At 44.7% G+C, this 26997-nt stretch overlaps 3 protein-coding genes across 3 annotated transcripts; 1 reads left to right on the top strand and 2 right to left on the bottom strand.

The window, feature by feature from the left end:
- Window positions 1-7347: 7347 nt before the first annotated feature.
- C11H7orf25 (chromosome 11 C7orf25 homolog) lies at window positions 7348-11693 on the bottom strand. Its single transcript, XM_054384950.1, has 2 exons — window positions 11665-11693; window positions 7348-8899 (listed from the first exon to the last, which is right to left on the bottom strand). The coding sequence occupies exon 2, from the start codon at window positions 8881-8883 to the stop codon at window positions 7615-7617; it is 1269 nt and encodes a 422-aa protein (XP_054240925.1). The 5' UTR covers window positions 8884-8899; window positions 11665-11693; the 3' UTR covers window positions 7348-7614.
- A 3871-nt stretch (window positions 11694-15564) lies between these two features.
- PSMA2 (proteasome 20S subunit alpha 2) lies at window positions 15565-21514 on the bottom strand. Its single transcript, XM_054384870.1, has 8 exons — window positions 21474-21514; window positions 19784-19860; window positions 19058-19190; window positions 18564-18686; window positions 18096-18177; window positions 16580-16653; window positions 16044-16101; window positions 15565-15961 (listed from the first exon to the last, which is right to left on the bottom strand). Exons 1-8 carry the CDS (start codon window positions 21512-21514, stop codon window positions 15845-15847), a joined length of 705 nt encoding a protein of 234 aa, XP_054240845.1. The 3' UTR covers window positions 15565-15844.
- Window positions 21515-21890: 376 nt separating this feature from the next.
- Window positions 21891-24425, top strand: MRPL32 (mitochondrial ribosomal protein L32). The gene is made up of 3 exons (XM_054385003.1): window positions 21891-22014; window positions 22269-22450; window positions 23866-24425. Exons 1-3 carry the CDS (start codon window positions 21891-21893, stop codon window positions 24118-24120), a joined length of 561 nt encoding a protein of 186 aa, XP_054240978.1. The 3' UTR covers window positions 24121-24425.
- Window positions 24426-26997: the final 2572 nt, after the last annotated feature.

Genomic DNA, 26997 nt, shown 5'->3' with positions numbered 1-26997 from the left:
CACAGTGACACTACTATCAGTGCCACTGCAATCTGGGGCCACCATCGCCCCACCTCTCTGTCCCTAGTGTCCTTTACTGCTTGTGGTAAAGGTTATCTCACTCTGTAGCAAGGGGCACGAACCGACTGATTACAGCCCCTGACAGGTCCCAAATTCATTTGGAGAATGCCATTTGGATGCTTTTTTGCAACCTGCTATTTTCAGGAAGATGCCACAGCACGCAGAGGTATGAGCTTGCCTTTAAATACCCAGGGCTTTCTGCCCACTGCACACTTCACCTTTCCCTCCAAACGTTCGTGCTTAACGTGGCATTTAGGAAACCATGCGGAAGGGGATGACAACCCTCTCAGCACTGCTGGCTCTGATGCTCATCGATCTGCTCAAGGCACAAGGTGAGTGGAAAACGTTGGCAAATCAATCTTTGGAAATTTCAGGTACAATTCACATTCCAGAGTGCATTTATTCCCAGGTTTATTTGTTTTCCCTCTTCAAACTCATCTCCTGTTTGGGTTTTCTGACCTATAAAAGCAACTATGTACAATTTAAGAGGGACAGGGAACTACTGGAGAGAGTTCAATGGAGGGATACAAGGATGATGAAGGGACTGGAGCATCACTCTTATGAGGAAAGATTGACAGACCTGGGGCTGTTTAGTTCTGAGAAGAGAAGGCTGAGAGAGGACCTTATCAATGTCTACAAATATTTGAAGGGTGGCTGTCAGGAGGATGGAGCCAGTCTCTTTTCAGTGATACCAAATGATAGGATGGGGGCCAATGGACATAATCACAGGAAATTCCATCTCAACATAAGGAAAAAAAAAATTACTGTGAGGGTGACAGAGCACTGGAGCAGGCTGCCCAGACAGGTTGTGGAGTCTCCTTCTCTATAGACCTTCAAAACCCACCTGGATGCATTCCTGTGTGACCTGCCCTAAGCGGTCCTGCTTTGGTGGAGAATTGGACTCAATGATCTCTGGAGGTCCTTTCCAAACCCTACCATTCTATGATTCTATCTTGAAATACCTCTAATAGTAACTTGTCTTTTCAAACCATCCTCTTCATCCATGCAAATTCATTATATTTGTAGGTACTCCTGTTACCTCTATGCTTGAGGCAACAAGTGTGGAGCAAAGCAGAGATCACAGCATGCAGCCAAGCACAGAGCTCCCTCTGGACCACAGCAGCGACCCATACAAGGAGGAAGGCATGGAACAAGTTGGGAACACTGGAGTGCAAGAAGGTGAACAGGCCACCTGGGAGCCGAGTGGAGAGCCAAATACTGAATCTACCCTTAAGCCAAGTGTGGAGCCAAGCAACGAACCAATCCAGGAGCCAACCACAGAGCTATCTGGTAAGAGCCACTTTGCTTCTGATTGTCCATGTTACTGTCACCCCAGTTCTGCTACTGCAGCACTTCTACCCTAATGAGGCAAGAGATAAAAACACTGCCTTTCCTTGCAGTCTGTTTCTGGTGAGGTATCTGGCATGCCAGAGACCTGGACACCTTCTACTCCACTCTCCTCCTTTCAAAAATAGTAATAAATTGCTAGCAATGGAGAGGAAGGTGAGACCTCTTAAGATGAATTGTGTTGTTCTGGATGAATGCATTTTACAGCTGTATGTGTAGCAAGGAGGTCACATCTCCTCTCTCCATAAAAGAAGTTTCTCTTGTGGATTTAGTTAATGCTGGCTTATAATGTACATTCTTAATAGGGGGTGGGGCAGGGGGGGAGCCCAAAACCATAACCCAAGCCTAGCTTTATATGATGGAGCTTCATTGTTAGAAAGGTCTGTGATCTGCCTGAGGGACATTTCACTCTGGTGAATCTCACCTCCATAAAGATGGGGCAAACTATCCCCAATGAAATAAAACCTGAAGAAATTCAGTGACTGCAAACTAGTAGAGGGCATGTCATATCATCCCCCCATACGGAGCTCCCACCTGCAAGGAGGTCATGCAATAAATCACCTAAAGATCTCATCTTCAATAGTGTTACATTTGAAGATTCTACCCTTTGTCCCTTAGTGCTACCAGCAGTTTCTCCAAAGCTCACACCAGAGCACAGAGGATGGAAGGGGATACACCAAAGAATTACTTTCCCTTCATCTTCATCAATTCCTACCATGCTTCTAGTCTGGCTATAAAGAATCTGACACTGACTTTACCTTCCCTTTACTCCTGTTAACATCAGTTGCCTCGTCCTTTGAAAGGGTTTTCCCTTGAAAACATTCCATAGAATCACAGAATGGTTTGGGTTGAAAGAGTCCTTAAAGATCATCTAGGTCCAATCTCCCCCTGCCACGGACAGGGACACCTTCCACTAGAGCAGGTAGCTCAAGGCCTTGAACACCTCCAGGGAGGGGACATCCACAACCTCCCCAGGCAACCTGTTCCAATGTGTCACCACCCTCACTGTCAAGAATTTCTTTCAAATATCTGGTCTAAATCTGTCCTCCTCACATTATAAATGAGGATCTTTAAAATTAACAGAAAGATCTTCTGAACAACGAAGGCTGGAGGGCAGGGGCACCTCCTACTAGACCAGCTTGCTCAAGGCCCCATCCAACCTGAGTTTGAATACTTCCAGGCTTGGAGCCTCCACAACTTCCCTGGGCAACCTGTTCCAGTGCCTCACCACCCTCATGGAAAAGAATTTCCTCCTGATGTCTAATCTAAATTGAGCTGCTTCCAGTTTTAAGCCATTTCCCCTCACCCTGTCACTGCGTACCTTGTAAAAAGTCCCTCTCCAGCTCTCCTATAGTCTCTTTCAAATACTTGAAAGCTGCAGTAAGTTCTCCCTGAGAACCTTCTCTTCTCCAGGATAACAACACAGACTCTCAGCCTGTCTTCACAAAAGTGGTGCTTCAGGCATCAGATCATCTTTGTGGCCCTCATCTGGACCCACTCTAACAGTTCCATGTCCTTCCTTTGTTGGAAGCAGCAGAGCTGGACACAAGTACTTCTGTCACTCAATGTGGTAGTTTAACATTCACGCTCTTTGTTTTTACTCTAGAATAAACTGCAACATTGAATCTGAAAGGCAAAGCAACAGCTACAGGTACCTTGGGAGCTGATTTCACCACAAAAGAACACACACATGCTGCCTGCAACAAGCTGGATGACAAAGCAGTTCCCAAAACTACACTTGCAGGAAAACTGTAAGCACAACCTTCAGTTCAAGACTTCTGTCCAATTCTTGCTTCCTTTATCAGGTTAATTAGATGACAGGTGACCTGTGCTGTTCTGCTTGCGTAATAACCTGAAATAAAGAACATCACTGCAACTACAGGTTCTCTCACTGCTGTAAATCCTTTCCTTGTTGCACTTTGACAGAAAAAAAAAAAAAAAAAAGGGTATTTTTGTCTAGGTCTCCTCTCAAACTTAGTTCAAACAACTGCTGCTTGTATCTTTTAACTGTTGTGACCAAGTCCAGGTTCCCAGGAACTAGGAAAAGGATTGTAAAAGTATTTTCAGGCAGCAAGACAACTTCAGCAAAACGTTTTAAGTCTGCTGAAGACAGCATCATCAGAGTGGGACAGTTTGAAACACAAACCATTTTTTAGCCCATTAACCTATCAAAGAATAACACTTTTACACAGCTTTGGCTGCTACACGCAAAACAGTATTTTCATGGCTGTCAGGTACAATGACAAACAAGCCCTTTATCTGCAGGTTTTGTCAGCCAGAATGAGAGCAGGCAAAGAACATAGCTGCGTCAAAAAAATGGTTGCTTTGACAGAACTGTAGAAGACAAATTAGAAACACAAACATATTAACAACTTACTTATTTCTCACAAAATATTCAAGCCCTTTCTGCTGCCTGGCATCAATGGCAGTAGGCCTTCTTTGGCATCCATACTGTTGGAGCAAAAAGAGCAGACTGAGTGCTGCACAGAACAGAGATGCTGGCTCTTCTTGGAAACTATGGAACCACACAGATACTATAAAATAAGTAAAGTGCAAGAAGAACAAGGTTCCCCAGAATACCTTAGGAAGCCATCTTTGAAAAGGAACTTAAGGATGAAACATGTCATGGGAAAAACAAACCAACCAAAAACCAAGCTAAGAAGAAACCCAACCACAACAGAAAACAACCAAGCACAACCCCTTGCAGCAAGTGAGATGTCTCTGCATCCTCAGCTACCTGGTATAGCGCAGACAAAGCTGTTGCGTGATACTGGCAGAAAGGATAAGCAGTTATGTATTTCCATTTCCCCCCAACTTTAATTTCAAATCTAATTTAGTATCTTCTAATTATTCATGTGTAAAGTCACAAGTTAGGCAACTCCAAATCTCCCATCTGTAAAATTAAGTGTTAGCTATCTAAATGTGCTAAACCACAGTGCTGGTTTATAGAATCCTAGAACTGCTTTGGTTGGAAAAGACCTTTAAGATCATGGAGTCCACCCATCCACCTAATACCACCATGGCCATTAAATTATGTTCTGAAGTGCCATGTCTATATATGATATCTTGAAAGGCAATACAAGAGATGCTAAATATTACCATCAAAACACATTTTGGTTCCAAGTCAGTATCCAGTTTCAGGCTTCATCTTATAAAGCAATTTTCTGCAAAAATTGGTTGACCAGCAAGCCTGAAAACCAAAGAAGGCAAAAACAGCTTTAAAAATAAACCCCAAACAACACCGCCATTCAAATAATACAGAACACCCCCAGTCTGAGCTTTTCGCACTCTGCAACAGGAAGATGCAAAACAATATTAACAACCCCTCAAGTCAGGCACACAGATAATTTCTAGGGCTTCATATGTCTAAAATATTACTCATTACTGGTAGAAATTGATAAAAGAAAGTGGATTCAGTAACAAACACCGTGGGCAAAAATGACTGGTAATGAAGGAAATCACCACACGATGGCTCCAGACACAGAGGTTTTTAAACGGAGCTGCATTTCATGTTCATGCAAGACCATCACCACCAGCCCTGCAGCAGCAGGAGTGAAGAGGCAGAGCAGAGCTCATTCGCTAGTTCTAATCTAGGCAGCGCAGAGGCAACCTGCTCTTCACTGCTTCCTCTGGGCCACCTACCATGTAAAGTGGTTTGGAAAATTCTCTTCAGAGGGTGCCCAAGAGGATATTCAGGAGTACTGAATAGGATAGGGATGCACCAAAGCAAGTGATGGAAACCCACTCCTTCAGAGTCACAGCATAAAGTGGAATGAAGCAGCTTTCTCCCATTTACTCATTCAAAAATCTTCACCAGGGTAGAAAGACTGCAAGCAAATAAGAAGTAACTTAAACACAGAGAATTAGTTCTTAAAAAGCGAACAGTGAATTATCACGAGTGTAATGTTTGCATTCACTCAGCTTTAAGGATATCCTTCAAGACTGTAAAGCAGTACGTTGGGACCTCAGCTTTTAAAGCTCCACGTTGAAACCAAAAAGAACTCTCCCCCATGCTGGCTGTCGATCAAGCATTCATTAGGATGTTTCCTGTACCTTCTTTCAGAACTTCTACCACCACGTAAAATACAGTTTTCAGATGCAGTTCTTATTCCCCACAGATGTGCTCCCATGCCTACTGCACAGGAAAGCCATCATACAGGTGTCCAGAGTCAGAGCTCTCAAGGCAGAAAGGCTCTTTGCCCTCCAGCTGTTCACAGCACTGCCATGTGTCACCTGCCCCTGTGCTCTGGGAAATCCATCAGGCCATGACGCAGCACTATCTCCCCAAGCTCCTGGAGGAAGAGGCTTGTGCTGCTAACCACTAAGGCAGACTTGCATTTCTACAGCACAATTGAGATGCTGCATTTCATTGTGCTGGCCCTCCTTTCCCTGCAGGAAAATTAATAGAAACAGTGGGAGATGTATTCTGTCAAGAGATTTCCTTACACTGCCTTATACTGCAATAATGAGCTAGATATCTTGTTAGAACAAGTCATGAAGGCAGACCTGTGAAACTGGCAGGTAGAAGACTGAGTGCTGAAGCAGCAAAATCCAAAATCCAGTTCCACCCACCATAACTAAACCCTATGACCAGCAGAAACAAGGGGCAGATGGGGGGCAGATGGAGAGCAGACTGCCTTCTGCGCTGTTAAAAGTTGCGGGTGAAGATATGCAACACTGGTGACAACTACAAGGTTACTCTACTAACACAGTAAGAGCAGAGCAAAAGTCACACCAACAAAAAGCATGCTTTTGCTCCTTGGAGTTAAGCTTACCTAACCGCAAGAGGCACACAGAGTGGTTTTGCTGACAGGCCAGTATCTTCACACCAGTGCTGGAGTATACCAGAGTAATGGACACAGGGAGAAACAGGTAGAGACGATGGTGGAGGGCAGCGCTGCAGCTGCTTTGTACTGCAGAGAGAAGCGGCAAGAAACAAGGGAATGTTCTTGGCCTGTACTGTAAGCTGCATAATGTTGCTCTCCTGTTGAAAAGCAGCCTACAGAACATTCAGTGGATATCTCTGTCACTGACCTGATGAAACGCACAGCTCAGGGCCAAGAGGTTCACTCTGTGAGCTCAAGGTACCTGATGCAAATTAAGACCAAACAGCAAGTGCTTTAAAAACATTAGAAAGACTTCTGTAACAGCTACTCTCTCCTGAAATAAAATTAAATAAAAAAGAAGAAATTGTTATTTTTTCTACCCTTAGACTAAAACCAGCAATTACACCACTAGTAGAAAAGCTTCTCTCTACTACAGGCAAGCTAGCATTTAACAATGTAGTCCAAAGATGACCTCCTCTGCCATGCCAACACTGAAAGACCTCAGTAAGGCCCTTTTAGGTAACTCAAAAGCAACAAAGCCAAATCTTAGTTCACCCCAAGTCCTCAGCAGAATGCTTGCTAGAATCACAAACTACCCAGCTGCTGGTTCAGTTTAAAACGACTCTGTTATCCATAGCCTCAAGCTGAGCTTTGAATCCAGCAAGACTTTGCACCTAGACAAAGGCTAGGAAAAAAGGGAAGTGGTTTTGCTTCCTTGGACTGCTACACTGCCTGTCCAGTTTGGCCGAAGAGTCGCAACATATTAATACCAACAAGCTCCAATTTTGACTTGTAATTTTCTTGTAAATTTAAAGCTGTTGCCCAGTTCAGTTTAATATGGTAAACATACATTGGTTCCCTTCAGTAAAAGGGAGGCTTAAGTTGTCTTCTGTTCATGGTACATCTTCAGGAAACAGCATACAGACAAAAAGGCACAGGGCTCTACACAGGGTAGGTCTGAATGAACATAGAATTCTATTGACTACAACAAGTGAAAATAAATGTCAAGTTCCACAGAAGTCAAGTCTGAAGTCCACCTGAGGTTTTGAATGTAATCTCTCTGAAAAGGACAAAAACAAGGGCACAAAGGCGACTGTACTTTAGGTGAGTTTTTTAATAGGCATAGATATAATCAATACATGGTATGCCAGTTAACAACCAGCACTGAAATCTTATTACCTCAGTGAATAAATTAATGGTCAGCTGAACAAAAGAAGCAAGAAACGAGTAAAGATATTGCAAATCCCTTGGAAAATTCTTCCACTGCTACAGTTAAGTTTTCACTGGTACGCATCCAAAAACATATTATGACAATACTTGTTTCTCCAAATGCCTCCACTGCAGCACCTGTAATATTTCAATTACTAATGGATTCCATGACTTATAGCCCACCATCAGGTGAGCAACTCTTTGGTAAAGGTGTAGCAAAAGACTCTTTGCTTTCTGTCAAAGCTCGGGGCTGATGGACAAAAACACTGAACTTGACACCTTGGTTAGCTGCTGCCCTCACAAAGCCACTATTTGCAGTCATGGTGATGGCTTTCAACGTGTCTCCCGTCCCAAAAATGGTAAGAGAACGGCTGTTGATTTTGGAACTAGCCACTAGTCCTAAGGCACGGTCAGAGGGCTGATCTGGCACCACAGTAATTCTTTTCACAAGCAATGCAGCTCGCTCCTTCTCTCCAGGTCCTCCCAGTGTTTCCAAGATGGACTGAAAATCCCTGACAGCAGATTCACAGGCAAAGAGCTCTTTCCCCTCCATGAACTCCTCCAGCTGAGGCAGGACTCTCTCCCTCCTTTCTTGAGCTGCTTGCTCTGTTAGCACTTTTTCTTTGAAAATGAAGTAGCAGCCACCATAGCTGAGAGCAGAGACATAAGTTATTAAGGTAGTGATGTCCAAGTTAACTCTATTGCACACATTCACTTTGATCTGGGTAGGAAAAGCAATGCTGGCCACTAGATTCTCCCGGTCTACTCTGGTCACCTGCAGGAGTTCAAGGCCTTCTTCATCTGATTCACTGGCACTAAGGTGCTGATTTTCTGCAGCCAGCTCTGCCAGTGAGTTCACAGCCACAATGTCTCCTCGCACAGATATCCCCATCTCCTTGAGTCTCTCTGCCATAGGACTGGACACACTGTTGTAGAATGCAAAGATAATGTGGGGATTACTGTATTCCACTGGCTGCTGACGGCTTGCTTGCAGGAAGTCCTCTGCCTGCTCAATAATGCTTTTGTCACCATACTGGCCTCTCCCCAGCCAGATGTTATGCAGAGCCTCAGCCTTCCGACCAATGGCCTTCACCCATGTGTGACCTCCATTTGCAACAACATCTACCGCCAGTGTCTGTTTTTCTCCAAACCTGTCCTCATAAGTAAAGACATGGAGAACACTGACAACATCCTCCAGGTTCTCTGCTGACTGGATAACGGCTTGGAGATGGGTAAGGTTTGTACTCTGCAGGTGGGATTCTTTAACGGCCACCTTCCCTGCTTCAACCTTGTGTAAGAAGTTTAGCTCAGCCTTCAGTTTGCCACATAGTTTTGCCCCACCTTCTACTCTCCTTTTCTGGGATGTGGAAAGGGCTTCTGCTCTTTTGATCAATTCTTTGGCAACAGCAATTCTCTCACAAAGCAGCGACTGCAACGACATGTTGGAAACATTATTCCTGTTAAATGAAAGCAAAAGACAAAATTGTTATTGTGTGATCAAGCGTAACAGTCCAAAGAGGTCTCTGCAGCAGTACATGCTGGAGATTTGCGATAGATTAAGTGCAACAGCTAATGGTATGGCAAAGCACAAGCATCAGACATCTCAGTGCAAGTCCCACCAAAGAGTTCAGTTCTCTTTATCTCTGGAAATGCAACCTGCAGCCTCATAAGACCTCAGTTCTCAACCAAGGGAAAACAGCAGCGCTCAAGTCTCCACACACACACCCTGCAAGTTTGTGGGTTAACCCGCTGTACATGAGCCCTTCACCAAAGCAGTCATTCAGAGCTCTCAGCTCTAACAGCTCATTTGCAAAAGCTGCCATCCAGAGCAAAATTAGAGAGGAGAGCAGCCAGGTGGAAAGGGACCTGGGGGTACTGGTTGACAGCAGCTGAACATGAGCCAGCAGTGTGCCCAGGTGGCCAAGAGAGCCAATGGCATCCTCACCTGCATCAGGCATAGTGTGGCCAGCAGGAGCAGGGAGGTCATTGTACCCCTGTACACAGCACTGGTTAGGCCACACCTTGAGTACTGTGTCCAGTTCTGGGCCCCTCAGTTTAGGAAAGATGTTGAATTGCTGGAGCATGTCCAGAGAAGGGCAACGAGGCTGGTGAGAGGCCTTGAGCACAAGCCCTATGAGGAGAGGCTGAGGGAGCTGGGGGTGTTTAGCCTGGAGAAAAGGAGGCTCAGGGGTGACCTCATTGCTGTCTACAACTACCTGAAGGGAGGTTGTATCCAGGAGGGGGTTGGTCTCTTCACCCAGGCAACCAGCACCAGAACAAGAGGACACAGTCTCAAGCTGTGCCAGGGGAGGTTTAGGCTGGAGGTGAGGAGAAAGTTCTTCACAGAGAGAGTGGTTGGCCATTGGAATGTGCTGCCCAGGAAGGTGGTGGAGTCACCATCCCTGGAGGTGTTCAAGAGGGGATTGGACGTGGCACTTGGTGCCATGGTTTAGATAGTCATGAGGTTTAGGGTGACAGGTTGGACTCGATCTTTGAGGTCTCTTCCAGCCTTCTTGATTCTATGATCTGTTAATGCCATGAGCAAACCTTGACTCTCCCTCTCATTGCAGTTATATTAAAGCATAAAAGCTACCCACCACGATCACAAACATACATAACAACTGGCTCCCAGCAAGTACTTTAACACAGCATAGATGAAGCCCATTGTATTTTACAATTATGAGTAGCAAAGCTCCATTCTCTCCTGCTTCCAGATTACACTTCATGAATCAGTAAGTTCCTAACAAGCTCCTGGCAAAGTTTTAACATTACAGAGCAGCACTGACAGTCTACAGTTAATAATTCTAGAGCTGGGAGAATCTGGAAACCTTGTACGTTTTCTAGTTCTAGAGAATGACTGTGTTGTGTCCAGAAAGTCTATTTCTTTGCATGCTTATTGCTTTAGTATGCCTCTCTCAGAAAAATGTGATAGTTATCACTTAACTGAATGTGGGCTGGCTTTGAAAAATGTAAGATTCAACACTACAGCAAACACCACTTTTTATGGCTAGCAGGGAATAGCCTGTATGAATGGTGAAATTAATGGAATTTGACTCCCAACCACAAGTATAAACACATGTTCCTGTAACATTTAACTAAGCTGCATATTGAAGCAAACTGATAGTAAGGGGAAGGCCAGTAGCGCTTCAGCTGAAAACAAGCAACAGGGTATGGCCTGGGTCCTACAGCAGGCTCTGCCAGTGCCAACTGTGGAGCCTGGCTTCATCAAGCAGTTGAAATCATTGCTGCACCACACATGAGCTCAAATACAGCCTGTGTTAATTGCTCCTGGCTCAGTCGATATTCAGAATCACAAAAATCTTCTTATCAAAAGGCCTAATGTCTTCCCCACGACCTACTGGTGTTCTTCAAGGTCAGCAGAGGCCAGTGAAAACAGCTGTTACCCCTAAAGTCCTCACCACTGCCACAAGTTTATTCTTTTACGTGAAGCAACAAGCAAGACTCCAAAGTTACGACTTTGGCATTTCCCACCATAACAGCTTCAACTTCTAAAAACGTAAAAATGCTTCAAGAGGAAGCACACAGTTTTTCAGTAAAAATAAGCCCACAAACCCAACTACTTTTTCAGCACATCAACTGCGAGACGGCATCGCGATCAACAGCAATGCCTCGGAAGAAGAGCTACTCTTTAAAACGAGGATGGAAAAAAAATAAAACCCTTCACGCAAATGTTGGCCGCTAGGTCATGAGGCTCCCTGCGCCCGCCTTGGATCCCTCCACTATACCCTCAACCCCGGCACGCCTGCGCAAAGCCCCAAGCGAACACGGCCGCCATTTGCGGCCCGCCTCCCTTCGGAGCCGCGTACAACCTCCGCTTTGCCCCGCCCCTCACCCAGCCCTCTCCGTCCCCCATCTCCGCGCTGCTCCGCGAACATATAAAAGCCGTGCCGGTGAGGCCGCGGCGCCATCTTGGGTGAGGGCAGGGTGCCCTCGGCGCTAGTCCCCGGCCCCTCTCGGAGGCGCCGGCGGACACTGGTTAGTTCCCGGCTTTTCCTTCCTGCCTTGCTCTCAACCCAGCACACCGTCCCCGGTGAGGTGGGCAGCGGGATTCGAGCGGTCGCGGGCCCGTAACTCCCCTTGCCCCCAAGCCGCTGTCGGGCGCGACAAGCCTGGGCTGGGCCAGCCTCGTCTCTGTAGGTGCTCCCGGGCTCCGCGCCCTCCCCACTGCTGCTCTCCCACCGCCCCCGCAGCCCATACTCACAAGTCAGCGGCGGCGGCAGCCTTCCCCCCTGCTAGCGGCAGAGGCGGCTCCAGCCGGCGTGGCGCGGCTGGGTCCGGCCCAGCACCTCCCCCGGGGCCGCCGGGCGGGGACAGCGGCCGCACCCGCCTCGCTGCGCCGCCGGCACCAGTCTTCCTGGCTTGGCTCTCATCCTTGGCTTGCCTGCAACCAGAGATACGGCGGTCCTCACATAAATACGTATTTTTATCCTGAAAAGCGTTTATTCAAGAAGCAAAGACATTAGGTCAAATAGACCAGGGACAAGTCAGCCATGGGTGTGAACCGCAGCAGGAAAGAAGCAACCACAGTTTGATGCATGTTAGGGCCATAAAGTTCAGGTAGCAAAAACGGGCCATGTTAAACCATGTATTTATAAATATGAGCAAATGTCCTCCTTACTCACCCAGAGCTGCTGCTTACTTCCCAGCAGAGCCATCTCCCTGCTCTATAGCCTCTCCATGCTGCAATGCAGTCCCTAACAACATGGGAGAAATACGCCTTCTCTACACACTTTGTTGACTGCTGATTCCTGCTGTAATTGTCTCTACCTGTCCAAATGATTTCACAAGACCTGTAATGCAATAGAAAACCAAAGAAGGTTGCAAGGGGCTTACCACACGTGTACTTTTGATCACATTGAAACCTACCTACAGCAATCACCTCATGAAATGGTGATAATTGTTCTCAGATCCTGGACCTACTAGTTAATAAACCCCAAGGAAATTCTCTGCTCTCACAGGTGTCACAGTATCCAAGTTTCTCAGAGCAGATCATAGAATCATAGAATCAAGAAGGCTGGAAGAGACCTCAAAGATCATCGAGTCCAACCTGTCACCCTAAACCTCATGACTATCTAAACCATGGCACCAAGTGCCACGTCCAATCTCCTCTTGAACACCTCCAGGGATGGTGATTCCACCACCTCCCTGGGCAGCCCATTCCAACAGCCAATCATCTTCCAGGACATGCAAATCAAGAACATTACCTACTTCAAGTGACCAGCAGCTCTTTTTCTTCTTTGAGATGACTGTATCAGGAACAAGATAATGGAACAAAATCATATTTCACGGTCAGCTTAAGTAATCAACCTTAAAATTTGTAATTCCTCAGAACTGAACAACATTTGTCCACTTTCTTCCCCACTTGACACAGTGACCTGGTTTGCAAAACACAAAGCTAGTAACATAGAACTGAAAAATTAAAAACCAACAAAAAAAAATTGCACTTTTAGAAAATGACCACAACCACATAATATGCTGCTCCACTGCACGTGTCACTCACTCCTGAAGTGATTTTACTATTCGAGAAATACATCTCAAAATTACTATTTCCTTAAATCCCAAGGATTTTTAATGGGAAAAGATGTAAGTTAACTCCCTGCAGTTAAAAGGTTCTCTTTAAAAACTAGACAAAAGTCACTGTTCTAGATGTGGACTTATCCAAGCATGGTAATGATTTTCTTCAGTGTAGGATTAAGCAGCTTCAACTCCACACACATTCCAAATCACACCACCCTCTCCTTGAGAACTGTGCAATACCAAGGTGTATCTGCCTACTACCAAGAAAGTTACTTTATACCCTAAATAAAGCCAGAGTTCAAAATATTATGCATGTTCTTTGCAAATTACACCAAGTCCCAAGAACTTTGATCCTCTGTAGCGCCTAAGCATATGGATGAGAGCTTTAGGACTCCATTCTTGACAGCATAAAAAAAGATCCTTCTCTACCAACTTGGTGGCTCATCAAAATGAGTAACTGATAATAAACCAAAGGATGAGACCTTAGTCTTGAGTATGAGAGGAAATGGCCTCATACTTCTATTTTTTCTGAAAAAGGTACTACCATTTAATAATAATCATCATCACCACCAAATCACACACTATTTTACCAATTCAAGCCATTTACATTCCTAAAAGCACTAAGGCAACCTGGTAGACAAGGACACTGGGAACATCTGACAAAGGTACTGATGTAGTGTTGCCACCCATTTACAACATTGGTGTGTAACACGAAGTAAAACCAACACTGCTTCTAGAGGACACACTGCAGTAAAAATACCCCATGTGGTAATGGATGGCTGTCCTCCTAGTGGGATGTGGGGGAAAAACACCCCTCAACAGTTGTACCAGTTGTCAGGTATCTGAAGGGTAACACTTTTCGTACTCAAAGCACAAAATTCTGTACAGTGCACAGAACAGTTACTACCTTTCACTCATGAAATCACAACAAAAGATGGAAGATACTATTTGTTCCCTTCCCATTCATCATCTTGTAAAAAGAGTAAAATTGTACTGAGATGGAAGTTCAATTAAAAAACCACAGCAACAAAACAAAAAAGCCTCAAAATTCCAATGACAATAAAAAAGCCCAAAACAGAACAACAACAAAAAAAATAAAAATCAAAAGCATGCATCCCCAAACCTTCAACATTTTATTCCTTTGCCTCACTGTTACCATCTGGGGAGTGAGCAGCGAGCTGGTGTGATTTATTCAAAATTGCTTTGGTTTCAACTATGTTTTACATGGTGTTCTTCACTGAACAACTAGCAGAGGAGACAAACAAAGCTGCTACAATTTATGTAACTCATTGCATTTTTTCCATATAGAAAATTCCTTTTACACACTGGAATTAAAAACTGACCAAACATGTATGAATATTCAAGTAGCAGTCTGCTTTCCCAAATGATCCAGGAACCTTAGAAGATCCAGCAATGTAACTCCAGTTTCAGCTCCTGGCTGTTCATTTTCACTCCAAGAACCAGAGCAGTGATTGGTTTTCAGAATAAAATACTCAAAAAGTGAGCTGGATGAAGTCTTACTCAATCATCTGGACATAAGGAAACAAAACTTCATTCATGGCATGTTTTGGAAATTCTTCTTTACCCAATGAGAACTTTGAGAGATCAAAAGACATACATTGGAAAGAAGAGATTAACTAAGCTTGTGCACTGCTTTCTGCAGACTAACTCAGTATTTCCTCCGTTAGTTATGGCTGTCTGACACCTAACCAATCAGGCTGCTCCCAGACCTGCTTAGCCTTACCTGCAAGAAGTGACCCAGCTATCACTCACAGTTCATTATTTTAACAAACAGATTGCTTTAAAAATAATAAAATCTTCAAGAGGTAACTTACATGACAGCAGAGCAGATTATTCCTGCTGAAAATGGGACATTCATCCTGTTTCTTTTGTGGTACATTTATCCTGTTTCTATATAACCTGAGGACTCTACACACAAGCGTATAGATACATACACCTAACCCAGCACAACACTCAAGCATCTAGTTCTTCACCTGTGAAAGCTGAGATGCATAAATGAGTGTTCTGTTCATTACTGCACCTCCTTGTAAGTTGGAAGATACCTGAGCACAATTCAAGGGACAAAGTAATGGCACTTCTCCTTCTGCTTTTTTTTATTGGTAGTGATAAATGCATTTAGTTTTCAGTAAGAGTTTTCTTACTTCCATTGTTTCTAACAATATTTTGGAGTTGAAAAAGTGACAATTTTAGGGCTGCAAAAATAACCTAAGGAATAGAAAACAAGATCTTGAGACACAAAGACCAAGAGGGTCAAGTAGATGAGTTAGCACCTGAAATGAAAAGACTGTTCTGTCTGTCGTGGAAGCACGTTATCTCTTAACACCAGATAACCCCCTTTTTTTTTTTTTTTTGGAAGTTACTTCACATTTAAACAGCATTCCAAAGCAAAAAGATTATCCTGTCCACTCAAAATTTCAGTTATATAAAGAAGGTCTAACATGAGTTTATCATGGCTGTATGTGAAGATCTGTTTCCTCAACAAGAAAGCTACTGAAATCTCAGCTTGATGCAGACAAACTATGGATAAAAAAAAAGACAGACGCCTTCCCCCAAAACAGTGGCCTTCAAATTTTATTCTTTAGCCTGCTTCAAGCTGTCATTTTTAACTTTACATTTTGTACAGTATTTTGTGTCCAAAGTCTCCTTGTACAAGGGGAAAGAGTTACTGATAATAAGATTTGGTGTATTACAATATCAGGACTATGGCATTTCCACCCACGGTGTTTAAAAAAATCTCTCAAACCATGTAGAAATAAGTATGCAAAAATGGCAAACCAAAAATGTCTAAGTAGCCAAAATTAAAAAGACCTTTGTGTGAATCACACAGTCTTGCTCCATTGCTACTAGGCTATTGCAGCCAAGTAGTCCTTAACCTCAGTTGGAGTGAGCCTCCTGAAACCAGCTTCATTGCAGATGCCAACTTCAATGTTGTCTTCTGTCATTTGCCCTTCAAAGCTTTCCTATGAAAGAAAATACAGTTCAGTGAATCCTACCAGTGATGTCTTAACAGGAAGAAACTTGATTCTTCAATATCTTGCTAACCTTTAGTGTTAAGATAGCTGTATGAATGGCATCTTCAAGCTCCAAATCCTCATTGTATCTGTGAACAGAAGTTCATTTATTTCAGCATGTGACAAAGATCTTTGCAAATCCTAATAAACCTGGAGTTTCTAAAAACTCAAACACTACTAAAATCTTCCTGTTTCTCATACAAATGTTACTTGTAAGCACTGTGAATGGTCAAAGTTAATAGTCACTCTTAATACTCAAAATTATTACTTGTAAAAAAAAAACCTCAACCCCAGAAGTCTCTACTTTCCCTCCTGACATTTCTGCAAATATATTGGATATAATGTTTACTGCAGTGAAATAATTCTCCATAAACACAAAAGCTGGAGTTTACATAAAGCAATTTTTTCTGCGCACGTGGAAATAAGTAAACTAGAAGCAGCTGATCTTGGTATTTTCAATTAATCATAGTAATAACCATTGTTCTGATAATACAGAAGCATGCATTTTTTCACCTGGCTGTTCTGCACAGAAGCAGAGTAGCCTTTCAGACAGGAATCAAAAATTACCTTTTCTCCAGGAATGTTTTCCCGTTGACATAATTTTTTCCCATTGCTGTTGCTTTCCATGCAAAGTAAGCTCCCTGTGAAAGCAACAGACTGTTCAATTGTTTTGTTGAACCTGGACAAATATTATATGTTCTATTACTTGGCAAAAAGGCCAGTAGCAATTATGAAAATAGCGAATGTTCTCAGAATACAGAAGACTGTTTTGGATCATGACTGGCTCAGTATGGAAACACATGCTGTGAAAACATACAACACACAGGAGCCCAGGTTTTTTCATCCTCCTGCCACTTTGAAAGGTGGATTTCCCAAGTCAGTAGCATAATTTTAATTTGTGATTCCTTAAACAAAAAGAGTCTGTTTGCCCTTGAGAATGACTACAGGCAGGTATTTCCTGATATTCACTCTACTTAATCTTAAATAAGTAATGAATGAAACGCATTAAGTGATGGGGACATTAAGAAAAGCATGACCAGCAGGGTGAGAGAGGTTCTCCTCCTCCTCTACTCTGCCCTAGTGAAGCCACACCTTGAGTACTAGGTCCAGTTCCAGGCTTCCCAGTTCAAGAAGGACAGGAAACTACTTCAGAGTCCAACAGAGGGCCAAAAAGATGCTGAGGGGACTGGAGCATCTCTCTTAGAAGGAGAGGCTGAGAGACCTGGGGCTCTCTAGCCCGGAAAAGACTGAGAGGGGGTCTTACCAATATCCAAAGGGTGGGGTTTAAGAGGATGGGGCAATGGGTACAAACACAGAACACAAGAAGTTCCATCTAAACATAAGGAAAAGCTTATTTCCTGTGAAGGTGTTGAAGACTTGGAGCCCTGGATCAGGCTATGGAGTCTCCTCCTCCGGAGACTTTCAAAACCCACCTGGACACACTCCAGTTCAACCTGCTCTGGGTGACCCTTTGGACTAGATGACCCCTAGAGTTCCCTTCCAACCCCTACCACTTTGTGATGTGTAAACAACTTGTTGCAAATCAACCATCTGATTTATCTTAGCTACTAAGAGGACATTTCACCATCACTCCTCTTCCATCTTCTGACATGAAGACCATCAGCAGTTCTAGGCCCTAGACAAGTTACCTACAGAAGGCACCTGCACTTTGCTTTACATTTGAGCATCAGGTAGCAATTCAGATTTCTGAAGCTTATGGGTGATCACTACAGTGACCACATTTTTTGTCTGACATAGTATTACACAGGCATCAAAGGGCAGCTTTTCAGAACTGCAGTGCAAACACAGCAAATAAATTCAAACTAACCACTGCCCTTAAATACTGGAGCACAGTCATTACGTTCCACAATACACCAGGTTTTGGTCAGACTTCCATCCATTTTACAAGAACATGTAGACACAGAATAATCCAAGCTTGCTCCAAGCACCTAATGAAATTGCTCATTCTGAAGTTATGTTAAGGGATCTTTAATTTTAGCTCTGCATTCTTCTCATCACAGAAAGTATTTCAAGAGCACATCAAGTTTTACAAAAGCGGAATTTATAAACCTGGGATACTTACAGATGGGTCTGACTGAAACAAATACGGCCGCCCTTCGTTCCAGCCACATATTAGCAGCGACACACCAAATGGACGAACACCACTATAGAGGAAAAAACCAAATTGGAACTAAGAAATCACAGCAGTGAAAACCAAACATGACTAGATTATTTTGGATGTGTTAACCTGCTCCCAGTCACTTCCCAACAGCCCAGTACCATGGTACCATGCTCATGAATGACTAATCCAGGAACAACACAAAACTGAGAGCAAGCTGCCTCGTTCCAACATGTCTGTCTGCAAGATGTGGAGTCCCTACCTCACCTCTTGCCAGTCAGTGCTCCTCCTGCTGGCCTGCTTTCTGTGAGCACTCTCCACTGAAAAACTGCCTTTTTGACACAAAAAGCTATGTCACCAGATTGTTTTAACTCCTTACTTTTTAACAACATGATTGTTCTAAGCAACTTCACAATTCAGAAAGCCACATACCCAGACTGCGTGTATTCCTGCATCACAGAAGCAATTCTCTGTACCAGCTGAGCTGTTGGAATGGGCTCATGATAAACCAGGTAATATTGCTGGGCCAGCTTCCGAGCCCTGTGCACAAGTACTCTAAAAACAAAGACAAAATGAGTATGCCAGAAATGTTTCAACGTTGTTACAACTAGAACTGAAAGCTGAGGAATTGGACATCTGGTGTTAACACCAGTGTAAGAAAACATGGACTGTGCTGGGTTATTTTTATCAGCTGAGTAATCTCTGAAAGCCTTAAGGTTGAATTACACTGCTGTTTGTTCTATACTCATTCTTCAAAGTTATTTGACAAGGTATTGGCTATATTAAGAAAACCTTTAAGTTAATGCCTTATACAGGAACATAGTATTATGCCGTTTGCTTAGAAAGGAACAGCTAATTCTCTCTTTTACTCACATCTCTTGTAGGAAAACGCATACAAATGGTGACCAAACACAACTTTTTATTACCTGTAATCTGGACCCATACCGCTGTAGACTAAACCTATATGTTTGGTAATTGGCTCTACTTTGTGGACACTCCTTTCATCATACAGAATGGATTTCTGCTTCTTCTCAGTTGCCAACACCACTCCATTTGCAGCTAGAAAGGAGCAAGACTTTTTTTCATTTATATGACATGATAAATTAAGGAAAGCAGCCAAACCATAGAACAAGTTGATCAGACTGTGAAGAATTTTCTTCCTTTTTAAACAACCTTTCAAGTTGACAGCACATTAAACAGAGATACTTTGTTTACCCCACTCACATCTTTTCTCATTTTAGATAATCACACAGCTCCATAATCCCATCCCCAAGATTCTAAAGCACACATTCGTAACTGAAAAGTTAAAGTAACTTTTTCTGTAATTTCTAGAAATCTGGACATGTAGCTGGAGTTATTTACTTGAGACAGGAACACTCAAAAAAAAAAATAAAGAAAGCTGCTTCTACCAGTAGAATGTTTTAAAAAATCACACAGTTTCCATCTCCAAGCATGGGGCTCTGTGATCCCTTCCTCTACAGTAAAAACTTACGGAGATGCAGGAAAAAAGGAAACTATTAAACCCACTAAAACACGTGAAAATCCACTGAAAGAAAAATATGTAACAGAAGGCAAGATGAGAAATTGTATACAGACCAAATGACACTCAGAATCTTGAGCCCTTCACTGAAGTAGCTGTTTTCTGAACATACCTTTAATCCCAACTGATGGAGCACCTGCAGCAACTGCAGCCAAAGCATATTCAATCTGAACAAGCTTTCCAGAAGGACTGAAAGGGAAAAAATGCCCAAGTAAGTCTAACATAATTCTGATATGCTCAAATCTTTCATACAGAAATCCAAAGTTAACTTGCTTTTTAAAGCCTCTTTACTCCTCACATCAAAAGGTATAAATTTAAAATTTAGAATTTAAAACTGAAAACCCACAACTCTGAAGTCCCAACACCTTCTAAAAAAAGCAGGCTGGTTTGGCAAAGAATGTGCTGCTGCACAGCATGACTGGGATACTCAGCACCTGCCTGCAACCCCACTGAAAGCTCACGTCTGACATAGGGAACAAGGACTGGAATGCATACTGAAGGAGGACAAGTTCATTCTCCAACTTTATACCCTTTTAAACAACTTTTTCACGCAGTAGGAAACATCTTTCTGCTGAAATGGCATTATAAGTGTGGTTTGCAAAAGTTTAGGATACTGATGTTCATTGCCGAAAGGCAGGACCAAAACACTGTGACCCTTTTTGACTGTCAAGCAGGCAACAAGTCAATGACGCAAGACAGAAAAAACTCGCATTCCCTTCCCAGGTATTCCCCATTTGGAAGGATGCAGCATCCTCAGAATAGTGCAGCAGGAGCCAAGCTAACAAAGTAATTCATACAGAATGAGGAGCATTGAGGGTTAGGGTGAACAGCTATGTTTGCTGAACTGCAACAAGTCTTTAGCAACCCACTCTGCGATTATACAGCATTACTCTCTGGTATTAAGGAGGCACTTTACCAATGGCAGCACAAAGATTCTTGTATTCAGATTTTAAAGTTCTGCATAGCTTAATAGTTTCAAAAAGGCACAGTGAAAACTAGTTTCATTCCCTCTGGATTAATCTTAAGTGTATGTATTAGAGTACCACTTAAACTCATACCACTTCAATAGCACATTCATTCTGGGCACACAATCATTCCACATCTAAGCTGTGCATAGCACAGGAGAATACCGCCTGCAAAGTGCAACAGGAAGGAAAAGAATCTGTTTAAAACTTATCTGAAAGCTTCCTTCAAACCCACACCTGCAAATTTTGTTCTGAAGCAAGCGCTCAAAATACTATAGCTCAACTACCACCACACATTCCCAATTAGCTCAGAATTACAGAATGCCCACCCACCCTAAAGCGTAGGGGTGCAAGAGAACCGACTAAGCTCTCCCTATACGGCACGACCTTAGGCTGGCCCCACAGTGAGTCTGACTTATGGCAACGAGAAAAGACACAAGCAGCGACTGCACTTGGGGCGTCTTTAGCGACAGACATCAGGTGGGACGGGGAACTCCCACCTCAGCGCTCGCCTCTCTCCTCGGCTGCACCCGCAGCCGTTCTCCTCACAAAGACTCCCGGCAGTTGTATGTCCCCCTCAGGTGAAGGTGAATCCACCCGACCCTTGCCGCCTTCCCCTTGCCCGCCCCTTCAGCTTGGCTCCAGACACGGCCGCCCCCCAGCGCTCGCAGGCCCGGCTTCACAGCCCAGCGAGGAACACCATGACTCTGCAAACTCCCGGCTCCATCACGCCCCGTCGCCAGAAGACCGTTCCGCGTAGGCTGTGCGCCATCCTCCCGCTTGCCCGCCGGCTTGCGCGCGGAGAGTCCAGGCCTGCAGCCCTCTCCCCACGAGTACCTGAAGGTAGTGAGCGAGAAGCTATAGCCGCGCTCCGCCATTTTGGAATAAGCTCCCCTCACTACCTCTCTGCGCAGGCGCACTCGCTCCTCCCGCCTCCCACACGAGACGGCCGCCGGCGCGCTGATTGGCGAGAAAGGAGAGGAGAGCGGAGCATGCCAGGAAGCAGCGCTGGCCCCTTGAGAGACGTGATTGGCGAAACGGCGGGCCGTGAGGCATGGTGGGAACTGAAGTCCCCGCCACGCACCGCCCTCCTGGTGGTGACAGGAATGCTGGACGTGTAGTCCTGCTTTCCGTCATCGCCGGGCAGCGAGGGCCGAGGGGCACTCGATTTCACAGAAGGCTCAGCGGCAGCTACGCACACCCACTGCGAAGCCTTTCCCTCCCTCTCAGGATCCGGAGGGGCTCTGTAGGAAGATGGCGGCTTTGGTGCTGTTTTTTTCCCCGCTGCCGCGGCTTTGCGGTCTCCTGCAACGCTGCTGGGGGCGGCTGGAGCACGGCCTTTTGCTGGGTTTCTCCAGGAGCCAAAGCCCACCTTGGGGTAGGTACCGATCTGCTCCACTCCCGGCTGAAGGAAGCGGTGGTGTGAGGGTTTCGGGCCGGCAGAGTGAGGGAACTGGTGCGGGAGAGCGCGCAGCACTGGGGACAATGAGGGAACGGGAAGGGAACACTGCTGGCCGCCTCTACCTCCTCGCTTTGGGGATGCCGGTAGCATCCGTGTCATGTTTACTTGGCAGCACACGAGAATGGGGCTTGGCTGCAATTAATTTTTTTTTTCTTTTTTCACCCTTTCAGGACCAGCATTAGCTGTCCAAGCTCCAGCTTTGTTTCCAGAGCCAGTAGGCAGCACTGCAGAAAGTAATGAGGTGCCCAGCCTCTTCGATAGCATCTTATGGATGGCAGCACCAAAGAAGAGGCGCACCATTGAAGTGAACCGCTGCAGGAGAAGAAGTCCCAATAAGCTTATCAAAGTAAAGGTAGCCACCGTCTTTCATGGGCTTGCCACCTTATTTACTAAAAGTAATGTTATAATGGCAAACAAGCCTGCTGGACTAAGATTTACACCTTTTGTCATCTCACTTAGTTTAGATGATCATTATAGTGGGCATAGAGTTCAGTGCAGAGCCACAAACATGATTAAGGGAGTGGAAAATCTTCCTTTTGAGAGGAGACTGAGGGAGCTGGGGGCTCTTTAGCTTGGAGGAGAGGAGCCTGAGGGTTGACCTCCTTCATGTTTATAAATATATGAAGAGTGAGTGCCAAGAGGATGGAGTCAGGTTCTTCTCGGTGATGCCCAATGACAGGACAAGGGACAATGGGTGGAAGTTGAGGCATAGGAAGTGCCATGTAAACATAAGGAAAACTTTTTCACTATGAGGGTGATGGAACACTAGAACAGGCTGCCCGGGGGGGCTGTGGAGTCTCTTTCTCTAGAGATATTCAAAACGCAGCTGGATGTGTTCCTGTGTGACCCACTCTAGGTGGTCCTGCTCTGGAGTTAGACTAGATGATCTTTCAAGGTCCTTTCCAACCCCTAATATTCTGTGATTCTGCTATTACTGACTGAAAAATATTTCTGAGATTCATTTATAGAAGAAGCTTATAAGATATTGTAACCTTCAGAATACTTTCTCAATGGTATATTCATGATGTGTGACAGTGGTCTGCAGTTAACAGCAACAGTTCTGGTGCAAGCCATTCAATGTGAATTTTAGCTAAACAGTTAGTACAAATGGAAAAGGTCTGTACATGCTGTGCATCTGAGTTGATCAGTCTTCCAGATGTCAGGAGGCTTAATGATTTAAATACTGACTTCATAAGCTATTTTTAGTAGTAAGCATTTGCCACAAACCCATGACAGAAAAATTACTGGTCTATATTTAGCCCATATCTGGGGCTAAACTACAGTCATTGCTCTATCACCCAATGACTGCCCTTCTCTCCTGAGGAGAGACTGGGAAAAGAAGACCCACAAGTTAAAAAGAAAACACATTTAATGAAATAGCCAAACTGATACCATGCGAAGTATAAAGTTATGCTCACCCAGCAAAGGTACAGTAGTCACACCAAGAAGGCAGGCAGTCCTTGAAAGCATGATAAGGAAGCGGAGGAGCACAAGCAGGCTGCACGCCTTTCCTCACCAAACTTCCCCTTTTATACTGAATATGATGCCTTTGGTTTGGAATACACCTAGAGTCAACTCCAGTCAGCTGTCCTGGCTGATTCAGAGCTGCTAATGGCCTGCATCCCCTGAATGGCCTGGGATTCTCTCCCAGCAAAAGCAGGACATTACAAAGAGGAATAGATTTTGAGAAGTCAGGATTTCTCTGGTGCGACATGTAACCTTTGCAGTAGTTTGTGATTATTTCCTGTTTTCCCCTGTTGTTTTTAGACGAACATAGATGTTTGTCCCGAGTGTGGAAACTTAAAACAGAAACACGTCCTGTGTGGCTACTGCTATGCAAAGGTTAAAGCAGAAACCCGACTGATACGGATAGAAATAGGTAAGAAGGAAGGAGGACCATTTAATGCTCCAACTGTAGAGACTGTCGTCCTTTATGATGGAGAGAAGCCCACGGAAAAAGAGGAAGGCAAGCGGGTCATTGAAAGGGCCAGGAAGCGTCCGTCTTGGTTTGTTCAGAATTGATGCTCTAGAACAATACCTCCCAGTGGCTGCAGCAAGAAAGATCCTGACTTCCAAGAGTGTTTTCCTCACTTGGTTCACTGAAAAACAAGGGGGTTTTGGGAAGCCTGCTGGCATTGCATTGTCATGTCCTATGATTGTGCAGGTGGGTGGGAAATGCTTCTCAGTGCTACACCACAGCAGTCAATGTTGGCCTTGGGTTTAGCACACTGAATAGTTTGTGTGCTAATGCTGGGTGCTGGTTTTGTAGCTGACAGGTTTTTAACTAAGGAGAAACATTCACAGCTGTACAATAAAGTATGTTAAGTTTCCCAGGGAAATTTGCTCTCTGGTTTTGGCTGCTGCTCATTTGGAGGGCTAGGGTGAAAAAAGGGAGGGTGGGGAGCAAGTTCCAAACCAATGTTGATTGGATACAAAGGGAAGTTACCTGATTATTTCCCCAGCTTCTAAGAGAATCTGCCTGGATTTGCCCATACTGCTGCTATTTGAGATACGTGGTGATAGCCCTACTTTTGAGCAAACAGTGCTTGCCGTGGAGTACTTGTGTTTTTTCTGTGCTGGTCTGGAGGATTTTTGCTGCTGACAGTATACAAATTAATTTTCTGTCTTAGTCGGATGTGGAAAGCTTTGGGTTTTTTCCTTCTGAAAATGCACTTGATTTCTTCTCTGAAGGAATTGAAATGTAATGACTGGAAATGTGTAAATTCGAGCAGAGTCACTGCTGCTTCTTTGCAGCCATTCCCATTCATTAATTAGCCTGGGAGCTCAGTGTGTCCTTGGAAGATCACAAAGAACAGCAGACCAATTATACTTCACTAGTTTAGTTGTTTTTTATAGATAGATAGGTAGATATTTTCTTTTTGACAATGGTTCTGTAGAGAAATAAGCCTGGGACATTGAGAATCATGGGGTAATTCCTTAATGTCCTGGTGTAAGCTAGCCCAGCACTAACTCTTCTCAGAATTGTGCCTTCCCTGAGCTGTGTCTGCTCAGTGAGACACTTTCTGCAGCTCAGGGCAGGGTGGCACAGAGAGTGGCTGCTACTGGCAGTGACAAGGCTAACGGGGAGAGTTAGCACCAAGGGTTGGGGTGCAGACCAAGGGCACTGCTATGTCTTGTGTGCCACCTTGGGGTGCAGCAAGGAAAAGGCTGCAGCTGTTGGGAGAACAGGCCAGGTGACTAAACTGACCCCAACAAGAGATTCCATCCAACGGATGGAATATTCTGTATAAATTCTGGGGGATCCTGAGGGTAGAGCCTCCTCTTCAGTGGCCAGAGTCTGTGCTGCCTTCAATCCTGATCCATGAGTTCCTGAATCCAGTTCCAAATTCCAGCTCCTGAATCTGATTGCCATCCACCACAGAGTTCAGTCTGGGACTTCCCCAATGCCTGCCACAGCATCGGTGATGACAGAGATGTAATTGCCATGGGGGAATGAAGAGGTTTGCTTGATAATGGTTTCTATCTATTTGTGCATATTTCATTTTATTACTATTTTCATTAAAGCAGGTTTAGGGATTTTTTCCAACCCACCAGGCCCTTTCTTTTCCCTTTGGGAAGGCAGAGGGATTCATGGAGAACCTCCGTTGCTTGTTTAATGGCCAGCCCAGCCCTAAACCTTGACACTCAAACACAGAGGTGTCTAAAAGAAAAATTAGAACCAAATGACAAATACTGAAGATTTGAACATGCAGTGGATGTAGAAGCAGTTCATTCTCCAAAAAAGAAATCGTCTTCAGTCAGAGTCAGAAGAGTTTAGTTGGACTTTTCCTTCAATAGAATAGAAAAGAAAAATTCACTTTCATTACTTCATTTTATGAACCCTGGCAAAAGAAAAAGAAGTGCTTTGAGAGTTTCCCTTTAATGCACTGGGAACTTGTGAGTGGCTGGCAAAGGCATTGCTTTTGTGGTCTAGAAATTTTTTTGTACAGTTTAAGCATACACCCAAGGGTACTGAGGGAGCTGGTAGACATGCTCACCAAGCCATTTTCCATGCTTTACCAGCAGTCCTGGCTAACTGGGGAGTCACCGGCTGACTGGAGAGTGGCAAATGTGACACCCATCTGCAAGCAGGGCTGAAAAGAAGACCCAGGGAACTACAGACCTGTCAGTCTGACCTTGGTGGTTTTGGGAAGGTCATGGAGCAGGTCATCTTGAGTGCTGAACAAAATCCAAGGAGCCTTAGTGAGATAGGAACCAGTGTGAGAGGGAAGAAAGAAATAGGCAACTGGATCCCAAAAGATCTGCAGAAAGACTAGCAGCAGTGACTGGAGCCCAGGGCTGGCAGCAAACTGGGCAGCACATGCAACAGGCAGTCTGGGTATACCCCAAGGACTATCAACTCTGCTCTGCATCAGTGAAAACACTGGGGCTCTTTGGTTTGGTTGAGGGGGATTTATTTCCTTCTGTCTGCCACGTCCTGTCTTTCCTGCCCGTACTGCAGAAAGAGTGCTAGAGCTTCTGTTTGTCCCCCAGCCACACATGCGCCAGTGTTCCCCTTAGACAAGGGTCCTGGTGCGTAAAGGACAGCCTTTCTCTCTGACAAGCTAAGTGGCCTCCATGAGTAAGGTCTTTAAGGGTTCTCCCGATGGGGCCTTCAATGGACTTCCCCAGAGGCCCTTCAAGCCCACTGCTGGCAGCAGTTCCCATTGCTGAGAGCAGCAGCCTGTGATTGGTTGCCTGAGCAAGCAGGTCTGTGATTGGCCCACAGCTGATTGTGCAGCCATACTTTGACACCGAGTGCGTGCTTGGGTGAAGAGTATTTGGCCAAGCCAGGCAAGAGAGGGAACCCAGAGTCAGCAAGATGAGGGAGAGGAGGCCATTGGAGCCTGCGAAACACCAGCGAGAGCCCACGGTGGGGGCAGTTGAGATCATTTGACC

This window comes from Indicator indicator, chromosome 11 (genome assembly GCF_027791375.1).
Source record: "Indicator indicator isolate 239-I01 chromosome 11, UM_Iind_1.1, whole genome shotgun sequence".
Classification (NCBI taxonomy): domain Eukaryota; kingdom Metazoa; phylum Chordata; class Aves; order Piciformes; family Indicatoridae; genus Indicator; species Indicator indicator.
Note: the sequence above shows the minus strand (reverse complement) of the source record. Positions and strands in the feature narration are given on the sequence as shown.